The 12,069-nt window shown below is 41.6% G+C and overlaps 1 protein-coding gene across 2 annotated transcripts in view; it reads left to right on the forward strand.

Moving 5' to 3' along the window:
* The window catches only part of LOC136884465 (proton-coupled amino acid transporter-like protein pathetic), a 95,140-nt gene that overhangs the window by 40,897 nt on the left and 42,174 nt on the right, over positions 1 to 12,069 (forward strand). For both annotated transcript variants that reach the window (XM_067156655.2, XM_068229883.1), the window contains exons 3-5: positions 653 to 739; positions 6,950 to 7,100; positions 10,531 to 10,652. In XM_067156655.2, coding sequence (XP_067012756.1) covers positions 653 to 739; positions 6,950 to 7,100; positions 10,531 to 10,652 — 360 coding nt within the window. The remainder of the gene's footprint in view (positions 1 to 652; positions 740 to 6,949; positions 7,101 to 10,530; positions 10,653 to 12,069) is intronic.

Consider the following 12,069-nt stretch of genomic DNA (forward strand, 5'->3'; position numbering starts at 1 on the left):
TTATCGCATGCACCACACAGAACACTTAATACATCCCTTTTTGGTCTCCACATTTAGACCCTTTATCTTGTAATAGGCTGCTTTTGTCTGTGCAATTCTGCTCTTTATGTCGGCTGAACGTTTGCCTTCTGAAGTGATTTTACTTCCTAAGTAGGTTAAATTATTTACTTGTCTGAGTCTAATGTCGCCTGCAATATGTTGGCGGTTGCGACCATAATTTCAGTCTTAAAAAAAAAAAATCATGTTATGGGTCTCTCTCGAGGTGTTGTTCGTTCTTGCTAACACTTTCTGCAGTTTCTCTTCGTTCCCCTCAATGACAGGTATGTCATTAGCAAACTAAGACAGTTTAATTTCCACATCATTGATCTTTATCCCTTCCATATCCTCCTTTACATTTATCGATGCCTTCCTCAGTATATAAGATGAACAACAATGGTGACAAATTACATCCCTGTGGAACTCCTTTCTGGTTTTTATACAGTTCTTGCACAATTTACCTGCGTCTGGAATCTTCATTAAGAAGTAATACACCAATGTAACCAGGAAATTCTTCGTTTACTTTCTGGAATAGAACTCTATTAATGCCATTTGTGTGTGTCTCTGTGTGTTCTGTAACTCCCCTTAATAGAGCATGGCAATTCCTTTGTTCCAGGGCACAGCTGGCTGACGGAGTGAACAAAGAAAAGGGAAGTGTTGCTTACAACCCTTTCGAAGAACGTAATCTGGAACATCCTACATCGTAAGTATTCGCAGGAGCAGAGCTGTAGTCGAGGCTTAACTCCACTCATTGGAGTAGGCCTATGCCTTCTGGTTTCTTGCGTCTACATTCTATTTTGGTTTATTTTATTTTCCATTTCGCCATTCCGTCGGTGAATTTCAACTAAATCTTTTGAACAAGTATACTGAGAATATTTCAGGAGACAGTATGGCATAGCGGTATTAATATTTTTCCGGTACGACCAGTGGCAGATGCTGAGTCCAAGACGTTGGCTACCACTAAACTTAGGTTACCCCTTTTCGATGGTTGGTTTAGTGAATTAGAAGCCTGTTAAGCGTTTTGAGCTTCAACGAAGAATAGTTGCCTTATGGATAATACAAGATAAATAGGGGCATAATTATCTGTACTACATGACCTTAAGAGCAAAAGAGAAAAGGTTCCACATAACCGGCCATTAACAAAAGGCAAGGAGGCGAAACTCCACCACTCCTATAGAAATTTCTATAGAAATTACTAAAAAGTTAAGTGGGCTTACGGCCCAAAGATACAGAGGTTAATCCCATACTACAAGAGGGTGACTAAAGGAGGAACATTTAAAGGCAAAACGAGATTTAAAAAATTTAGAGTTTGAAAACTTAAAAAAATAAGGAAACAAGATCTTGCACGGAGAAACTTTATTTTACAGGCAGATAAAAGGATACATTGTAGTACACATTGCTATTCAACATACTCACTATTCTTATCTAAGCACTTGTTCCTCTACATCAAGACATCGATGTTGGTTAAGACAGAAATCTGCTTCCAGTTTCTGAAGCCACGTCATTACGTTCATCCTCGTGCTTCATCAGCGATCCGAGGAGATGGAAATCACTAGAGGCCTGGTCGGACGGTCGTCGCTCAGCCCAGCTCGACAAGGTTTGCCTTTTCCTATGCGAGAAAGTTTTTTTTTTTTTTTTGGTAGTTGTTTCACGTCGCACCGACACAGATAGGTCTTATGGCGACGATGGGGCGGGAAAGGGCTAGGAGTGCGAAGGAAAATTAAGGTACAGCTCCAGCATTTGCCTGGTGTGAAAATGGGAAACCACGGAAAACCATTTTCACGGCTGCCGACAGTGGGGTTCGAACCTACTATCTCCCGAACACTGGATACTAGCCGCACTTAAACGACTGCAGCTATCGAGCTCGGTCTAGGTGAGATAAAGAGAATAGAGCTGTGTTAGTATGTGTCTTTGGGGGGGGGGGGTGCCGTGAGGCTCCGCCCCGCCTCACAGCCCGTGGTGACCTACCTGTTTGGACAAATGACCGACAAGCGAGTACTAACGCAGGAACATAGCCTAGTACAAGAGTACAGAATAACTTGAGGTGCAAAGGCTAGTCTTCTGCCAGCTACTTCCACCCCTCCGTAAAGGAGAAGTTATGAGAAACCTCCCTAAACCCACCAGGCAATCCCATATCTCCTTTCGGCACTGGTTACTCTGTCGCGGTCGTACCAAGACATCCCCGGCGCTAGACCACTGCCGCTCAAGAGCCACTGTCACCCCCGGTCCATGGCCGCCTACAAGGCTTTCAAGGTAGAAAATGCAGAAGATAATATAATAGAAAAGAAATTTTGACGCGCGGTCGAGAGAGAATAAATAAATAAAAAGTAGTCTTGCAAACGACCATGCGGATGGCCAGTAATGCGAAAGCTCTTCCTAAAGGAGCTACTTCGCATACCCCCTTCAAATTAGGATATTATTACAGTGACCACTTATAACATTAGGACGGACCGCATAGAGAATGTGGTGCCGCCCCATTGTTGTCACAGCGCTGGTGGTGGTGCTGAATATTGTTTTAAGAGGACGTACAACTGGGCAGTCATCCTCCGATAACACTAATCAGGGAGGGGGAGTAGAGGGGATCCGACAATTAGAAAAATTAAGGTATCGGCAAAAGAAAGATAAAGTCCACTACGCGCATGAAAATGAAAGATTCCCTAGGCCTCGTGACCTAATACTGTCGGGGTCTGAAATGAACAAGAGTTGATCAACTGAGGTCGGGTAGGACAGATGAAAGTGAGGAGCCTGGAACAAGCAATGCCAGGGCTCAGCTAAAGACCCCGTGGTCGCCAACCTATGCTCCCAAGCTAAGAGTCCATGGAACCCCTTTTAGTCGCCTCTTACGACAGGCAGGAGATAGCGTGGGTGTTATTCTACTGCCCCCACCCACAAGGCAATTTAAAGTATATTAAAGCTCTCCCATAAACTTTACGTCTTGTAGACGAGAAATAACTGGCATGGCGAGCATCACATCTGGACTAGCATTCATCTCTGGTCTTCTGGGGGTAATTCCCCGTAATATTTACGTTGTTACTGCTGATTGTTTGACTGGATCCTAAGGAACAGTGCAGGACAAGGTATATTGCGGAAATCATAATTAAGGAGGTTGTCAAGAAAGGTTACACATTTCTCCACACGGTTATGAGGGTATTTAGGGGGTGTAGTAAGGATGCAAAGGAGAGGGCATATAAGTCTCTTGTAAGACCCCAGTGTATGGGATCCTCACCAGGACTACTTGATACGAGAACTGGAAATAATTCAAAGGAAAGCAGCACGATATGTTCTGGGTGTTTTCCGACAAAGGTGTAGTGTTACGAAAATGTTACAAACTTTGGGCTGGGAAGACTTGCGAGTAAGGAGACGAGATGCTCGACTATGTGGTATGTTTCGAACTGTCAGTGGTGAGTTCGCGTGGAGTGACATAAGTAGCTTGAGTGGTGTTTTAAAAGTAGGAAAGAAGTATGAAGTTAAAGTTGGAATTCGAGGGGAAATTGGGGCAAATATTCGTTTATAGGAAGAGGAGTTAGGGATTGGAATAATTTATCAAGGGAGAAGTTCAATATATTTCCAAATTCTTTGCAATTATTGAAGAAAAGACTAGGGAATGTGCCACCTGGACGACTACCCTAAATGCAAATCAGTGGTGATTGATTGATTGATTGATTGATTGATTGATTGATTGATTGATTGATTGATTGATTGATTGATTGATTGATTGATTGATTGATTGATTGATTGATTGATTGATTGATTGATTGATTGATTGATTGATTGATTGATTGATTGATTGATTGATTGATTGATTGAGAGGCAGGATATCGTGGGCGTTATTCTACTTGCACCCACCCAGGAGATTGAACAATTGGTTTGATTGATTGATCATTGGCTTATGGTGGGATCAAGACGTGGGCTACCAGTAGACTTAAGTTACCCCCTTTTGATGGTTGGTTTACTAAACGTCAAGCATTCAGCGTTTTGAGCTGCAGCCAATAGCCAACGAAGAAGCCTGTTGTGTTGTGAAATCTGCTTCACAAGCTACTGCCCTGCCCTCTGCTCCTGCCAATACTCAACACCTGATCAGTGGAGATGGTAGCCGAAGGTTTAGCAAATTAAAGTCCGGCTTTGTGGCTAAATGGATAGAATGCTTGCCTTTGGTCCGATTGCCCCGGATCAATTTTCAGAATCAATCCCCTCATACTGTTAATTCCCCTGGCTTGGGGACTGGGTGTTTATGACGTCTTCGCCATTCATTTTATCCTCATTAGGACACTACCAAGCCTACAGAGATGCCATGCACCATTACTATCATTATTAAATAAAATGTTGAATTTTTCAGCGGTCGTACCCACCGTTTACTGGTTTATTAGCTTCCTCGGGAGATCAGTGGTGGTGTCTGACCCATGACCACGGGTTCGATTCCAACCAACAAAAGAGAACATGAAAGATTGCATTTCATTTTAGCAGTTGTACCTATAAAAATAAAACTATATCGCTCCTATAACAGCAGCCCTGCAGTGTCTTCCTACAGGGATGTAGAAGGAAACAGGAATGAAATACCAGCACTCTGTTATCTATAAGATTAAGTCAGAAATATGAGATGAGGAAGTATATACCATGAGTAACGCATGGTTGATAGTTAGTAGTGGTGATCTGACGGACCGAAGCCTAGCACAGCTAAACCTCCCGGTCCCCGCTCCTATCCGATGTACGGCAGCAAGCCGCTATGGGTGAGTAGAGGGTAGAGGGACGAGAGTCTGGGCTGCGATATCAGTCTCCGATGCTTATCTCTCAGAAATACGTACGACGTTTTTCTCACTGCTTTCAAGTTTTGAAAATGGAACAATGTGTCAGATGCTTACATTATAATGTGCTTTAGACTTCCATCCTTCTCAATTGAGGTTTGGGCTTCACCGATAGCCTTGATAGCCCTCTGTACACGCCACTGGGTACGAAGTACCATCCTGTACCAAAGGGGTGCGTGGTTAAAGTGGACATAACTTCACACGAAAGCGACGGACCGTGGTTAAGGCGTACTCCGCTTTCCGGGTTCAAATAAGAAAAGACGAGAAAAAACCAGAAGCAGTATTTCCCAAGGACGCTGCGGACCGTGTGAGATTCTATTATTTAGCTTTCTAAGCGTCAGTTGTAAACAGCATGTTTGTGGAATGGTCGTTGTATATTGGCGCGAAGATAGCATGCAGTCCTTTTTCCTGTGCAAGTCTGCCTCGTTTTACGTTACTGACGTACTGGTAAGAAACACGCAGCAATATCGACCTTGTGGACTGTAAGTGTTAGACGGGTTGTTTATCTTCATAGAATACAAATGACTGGTGGACCACAAATACGAACCTGAAACTCCTAACGAAATACCAGGTGAACAGGAACTACGTCACCCCTCGCACGCTTTCTGCATACCTCCATCTTTTTCCTTGTTTCGATATTTGAAATATTCGGAACACAAGTATGTTCCCTGTAGCTTCCACCGATGAGATGGAGATTTTTGGTGGTTTTAAACGCTCCAGAACAGTGGAACTTCATCTGGCGTACGAAGAGCCAAAAAGTAAGTCCCTCCCTTGTTCTGTGTGCCCTGTATCGATATCCGTTCAACACCAGAGGTGGTTATCAGATTGTACCATTTACTTCGTCATCATTTCTATCTCACTATCACTCATTATATACTGGACTGATTTCCAAGACGGATGCACGAAGATTGCTGTTTATAAAATGTCAACATTTGATGATGATGATGATGATGATGATGATGATGATGATGATGATGATGATGCTTGCTGTTTAAAGGGGCCTAACATCGAGGTCATCGCCCCCTAATGGTACGAAATGAGACGAAATGGAATGACAAATTAAACGTCCAAAATTCTCCACTGACCAGAATTAAAAACGTGAGGACGAAGAATGAATGGATGGAGATGAATTTAAAACAATCAGTGGATGCGACCCGCAATGCCTTACATTCACAGAAACTGACGGAAAACAATATGATTACTGACCAAGGGACTGCTGCTATAGCATAACAATGAATCGATGATTCTTGCAATCTAAAGGTGGTCCAAAATCCAAGTTATCGGCCCCGCATAACGGTACTTATCGCTAGAAAAGTAGAACCATGGTATCTGTTGCGGTACTAAGCAAAAGTAGCAGAGACTCGCGGTATTCCACACATTATGGTACTACTCACAGGTTATGAAATTCGACATATACTACAGACTTATGGTTTTTCTCACATTGCGGCGCCATTTACACGCAACGCAACCCTATGGTGTTCAGCACATAAGAGTACTAACCACAGGGACCTTCCCCTATCCCGTGGTGTTCTTCATATAGTGGGTACTGATCATAGGCAAGGCAGAACCATGGTAGCTATCATCCCATAATCCCGCTCATATGGTGGTACTAATCACAGGTACTGCAAAAGCCGACCGCACGGTGCTCCTGTGTGCTACTAATCACAAACCTATTTGGTACCCAATATAGTGGTACTACACACAAGTGAAAGCGACCCATGATGTTCTCCGCGTGGTGGTACTAATCACAAGTAGTTTCATGGTTGCAAGACAAACATGCCTTGGTCGCCCCTTGTAGTCGCCTCTTACGACAGGCAGGGGATACCGAGGGTGTATTCTTTGTCTGCGTCCCCCCCCCCACAGGGGGTTGTCAACATTTGCATGGGATGTAGAATCGAGTAGGAACATCTCGTTTACACAAAAAGGAGTTAGAATTCCCCACTTAGCAGACTTGGACCCAGCGAAGTTGTTATCAAAACTTATCCATCTGTACCTTCGCGCACATGGAAATTTCGCTGTAGACTTACGCCTAAACCACTGTACGCCTCGGACACGGAGCCTACCAAAGCATAAAATTAATGTGTAAAATGGTGTTAATCTTCTCGTTTCAGGAGTTTTGGTGCCTTGGCTCATATTCTGAAATGCAGTCTGGGTTCTGGGATTTTGGCCATGCCAAACGCCTTCAAGAACGCCGGACTTGCCTTTGGACTAGTGGGCACTGTGCTGGTCGGAATAATCTGTACTCATTGCGTTCATATACTGGTACGTGAGTACTTAAACACTGTGTATAAAGTAGAATAATATTGTATGGATAATTATGATATAATTGGAGTAACTATTTGAAAATGTAATTCACATTTTACAGAACCATTACAGCGCCGGTCAAAACTTTAAGACCCTTAAATAAAGGTCATCTACAATCTAAATTGTTACCGTAAGAACTTCGTGATCTTTTTTCTGAGTAATTTAATTTTTATGTTTCGCCAGATTTCATTCAGAAAGCATTCTCAAAGTTAATATTTTTTAAAACCAGAACGAAAAAATATGCATATGGTCATTATTACACCTGAAACGGAAAAATGAATAAAAATTTCGCCAAAATAGTCAATGTACAGACACACGGTCGTTACGATTTTATTTATATAGATTATTATTATGATTATTATTATTATTATTATTATTATTATTATTATTATTATTATTATTATTATTATTATTATTATTATTATTATTATTATTCTCGTTTCATTTGGACGATCTCACCAAGGTGAAATGAAATGAAATGGCGTATGGCTTTTAGGACCGCGAGTGTCCGAGGACATGTTCGGCTCGCCAGGTGCAGGTCTTTCGATTTCACTCCCGTAGGCGACCTGCGCGTCGTGATGAGGATGAAATGATGAAGACAATACATACACCCAGCCCCGTAATTAACCACTGATGGTTAACATTTTCGACCCTGCCGGGAATCGAACCCTAAGAACAAAAGTACAACAGTGGTTGGATGATGGAAAAACGGCAGGCTGTCAAGGAAAGAATGCAGGGATTTTGAGCTGCAAATAAAAAAATAAAAAAGACTTCCAAAAATGTGTAACAGTGGTCTTTATTGTTCCTAAACGAGAATAATAATAATAATAATAATAATAATAATAATAATAATAATAATAATAATAATAATAATATTAATAATAATAATAATAATAACGTCCGGCTCCATGGCTAAATGGTTAGCGTGGTGGCTTTTGGTCACAGGGGTCCCGGGTTCGATTACCGGCAGGGTCGGGAATTTTAACCATTATTGGTTAATTTCTCTAGCACGGGGCTGGGTGTATGCGTCGTCTTGATCATTTAATCCTCATCATGACGCACAGGTCGCCTATGGTCGTCAAATCAAAAGACCTGCACCTGGCGACGCGAACATCTCCTCGGACACTCCCGGCACTAAAAGCCACACGCCATTTCATTTCATAATAATAGTAATAATAATTATATAAATAAAATCGTAACGACCGTGTGTGTCTACATTGACTATTTTGGTGAAATTTTTTTTCATTTTTCCGTTTCAGTTGTAATAATGACCATATGCACATTTGTTAGCTTTGTGTCTGAGTTCTTTTAGCTTGAAAACTACTGGATATATTTCTACCTAACTTCATATTTATACTCCACCTTTCCTTGGGTAGGTTTTATGGCCAATATTGTTTCTAAATCCCTGAATGGAATGGGGGTTTATACAAAACCGAAACAGTGATTTTGCACTCCTCAAAATATACACAAACAAACTTAATGGGAATCAATTTCTAAAACTTTCTTCTCATGTGCATCATTTCGATACGGTGATTAATAAGGGACCCTTCATTAACGGACCCTTCTTCAGTCTAAATTCGAGCGGACTTTTTTTAAAAAAAAATTGTCGATTTGTCTGTTCGTCCGTTTGTTGAGTTCTTATAACTGGGAAACTACTCTATATATTTCTTCCGAACTTTATATCTGTCCTTGGGTAGGTATTAGGGCCAATATTATTTTTTTAATCCCGGATTGGTTTGCGGGTTTATAGTAGGTCGAAACAGTGATTACCCTCACACAAAGTATACATGATCAACCTTAATGGAAATCAATTTCTAAAATTGTTTTTCTCTGTGCACCTTTTCGATAGGAGGATAATAAGGGAGATACTCTATCATTTACGGACTGTTTTACAGGTTGTCATGTCATTTCAGTTTGTATCCGCCAAGACCCTAACTTCGAGGATATCCGCAACCGTGTAGGGCTCTAGGATTCAGCCACAGAATTACGCACAACTTCGGACCAGCAACTGTATCGTTCAATAACTGTGATCTGTCCCATTCTGTCTCCACTTTGTGCAGCTTTATCGTACTTCACTTTACTGCCTCATGCTTCCGAAGAAGAATATCAGTTTGACATGCATTAAACGTTAGAAAACAGGCGGGTAACTTTGCATAAATTCATGAAGGAATCGTGAAATCGTTTATCAATTCCCATGAGAACAGCGGGCACATATGCTAGTAATAATTAGGGCCCGGATTTTTAGGTTTTAAACTATTTTATTCCTTGCTAGCTAACTGCAGTATTGTAACTTACTTATCCATTTCATTATCATTGGAGTAAATTACTCGAATCTTATAAGACCTAAAAATAACTAAATAAGACATAACCTAAAAAAACTAAATGGGCTATTCAAGACAGTATTACGTTATTTTGAAATAGAAGTACCAAATATTAATGAAATTGAATGATTTTTTTTTTAAATAAACATTATGCACGACTTTTTGAAATGACTTCATGGTTTGGAACTGGAAGTGGTTTGTAAGTATAACTAGTGAGAGCGAAACAACGTGATACGATACTATTCCACTAGGGTACAGCACAAATCAAGAGACAACCCCCTGGCGTTCACTGACCTGTATCTAGCAGGTACAAGCCCGCCTAACTTGCCAGCTTCAGTGCATCTCTCATTGTGTACGGACGACTACCGCCAGCTACGGCTGTTTAGCTCTATACACATTATTATGCAACGGACTAAAATTAATTTTCCCTATAAATTAAGTTATTATTGAAGGCAGTTTAAGAAGCTTGCGCATCTCAGAGGTAGCGATGCCTAAAGGCAAGTCATCATTTGCTTTACGTCGCACCGACGCAGATATGTCTTATGGCGACGATGGGATAGGAAAGGCCTAGGAATGGGAAGGAAGCGGCCGTGGCCTTAATTAAGGTACAGCCCCAGCATTTGCCTAGTGTTAAAATGGGAAACCTTGGAAAACTATCTTCAGGGCTGCCGACAGTGGGATTCGAACCCGCCATCTCCCGATTACTGGATACTAGCCGCACTTAAGCGACTGCAAAAAAAAGTTTGAATGAATAGTATAACTTTAGTAATGATTGAATTGATCATTAAACACTATTTCAGGAGGATAAAAAACTAGAAAAAACTATTTTGAGCTATGAAAAAACTAAAACGTGGTTTTTAAGAACCTAAAAATCCGGGCCCTAGTAATAATACTATAAGTACAATTCCACGAAAGATGATGAAGTCACCAAAAATGAAATAACTGAGTTGCCAGTGAAATTACCAGCTCATTAAACGAAGTATGATGACGCTAATTCCAGATAGACCCCCAGTCCAATAGGATATCCATGGTTTTGTTTTTTAATGCCACAAACCATTGTTTTCCAGGTGAAGTCGTCGCATTTGGTGTGCTTCAAAGCTCAAAGACCGTCTCTCACGTTTGCGGAGACGGCGGAGATGGCATTCTCGACAGGGCCAGAGTCCTTCAAGAAGTGGGCTCCCTTCGCCAAGTAAGTGCACTCAATATTATTATTTTAAATACACAGATAACCACCTCATAAACAGGACAATCTTAGCCGCGGTACCCAGCGTCGCGAACAGACTAGTTCTTGTACAATATTGCAGCAGTAACGTTATTGTCGATTAGTTTTAGGAGCTTAGGACATTGTAGACCACCACCCTCGTGTATGATATTGAAATCACGTTAAATTGGAATGGATACAATTACTACTAGGTTTAAATATAATATTTAATGTAGAAATAGATAAATAGTTGTAAGAAAGGTAATGTAATGTGTGTGTCACACAAATGGATTGCAATAAATGCGTGTTCTCTCCCCTATTCTTTACAATTGGTTTTACGAAGCACCGACACAAATACGTCTTATGGCGACGGTGGATAGGAAGCGTCCGTGGCCTTAAAGTGAAAATGGGAAACCACGGAAAACCATTTTCGGGCTGCCGACAGTGGGGTTCGAACCCACTATCTCCCGAAAGCAAGCTCATAGCTTCGTCATTGGGAGTACGGTAGTAGTTAATTCTGAAAGAATGTGGGTTTCCCAACCTGTTCCAATCACATGCTGCCACTCACAACAATGACTTCTTCATCTTCATGACCGCGACCAGGAAAGTATTGGAACCGGGAACGGTTCTCTTACGAGAGCCGCAGAAGTTTTCTTTCCGAATTCTTAACAAACTCTGAGCTAAAAGAAAAACTACGAATAAGAGAATCGGTGCCTTAAAAAGGGTCATATAAATAATAATATTAATAATAATAATAAGGAAGTCGGACGAGATAGGTGGGTCCAGCGGAGTTATAGATCCGAAAGGCTCGGCGCACTGGTATCCCTGTCTGGCGGAGTTTCTGGATGATATATGCTGATGGAAGACTGGGCTCCACACCGCAGGCGACACAGCTAAAGGTGGTAGTGCCGGTGGAAGGCGGTGGGACCAATGGTGGCTGTGCCAAGTTGCCAGGAGTATCTTGATGGGAATATCCCTCTGAAGTGATGAGCGCTGGGGGTGTGTGGGGTCAGTGGAGGGAGGTAAGGGGAAAGGAAATGTCATGAGAGGGGAAGGATGAGTGGTAATAGTAGTAGTGATAGGAAGGGAAGAGGAGGTGTGAACTGAGGTGGTATTTATTTATTTCGTGTCAGAGTGTTGAGAAACTTAAAAATACATATAAGGTATTATATACAAATAAAACAGAATACATTTTATGTCACAAAACATGTTTCACACAATGTCTGCCCAGAAATGGGCAACAGAAATTCCCTCTTCCGTGGCTTGAATCAAGTCTTGAAGTGTACAACGAACAGGGCAGGACTGACAGTCATACAGGTGTTGGGTAGTTTGTTGCTCCCCACAATCGCAGAAGTCTCACTGATCTTTCAGATAACCCCATTTTTTAAGGTTATCCTTGGATTTA

The sequence above is a fragment of the Anabrus simplex genome, chromosome 12, assembly GCF_040414725.1.
Source record: "Anabrus simplex isolate iqAnaSimp1 chromosome 12, ASM4041472v1, whole genome shotgun sequence".
Classification (NCBI taxonomy): Eukaryota; Metazoa; Arthropoda; class Insecta; order Orthoptera; family Tettigoniidae; genus Anabrus; species Anabrus simplex.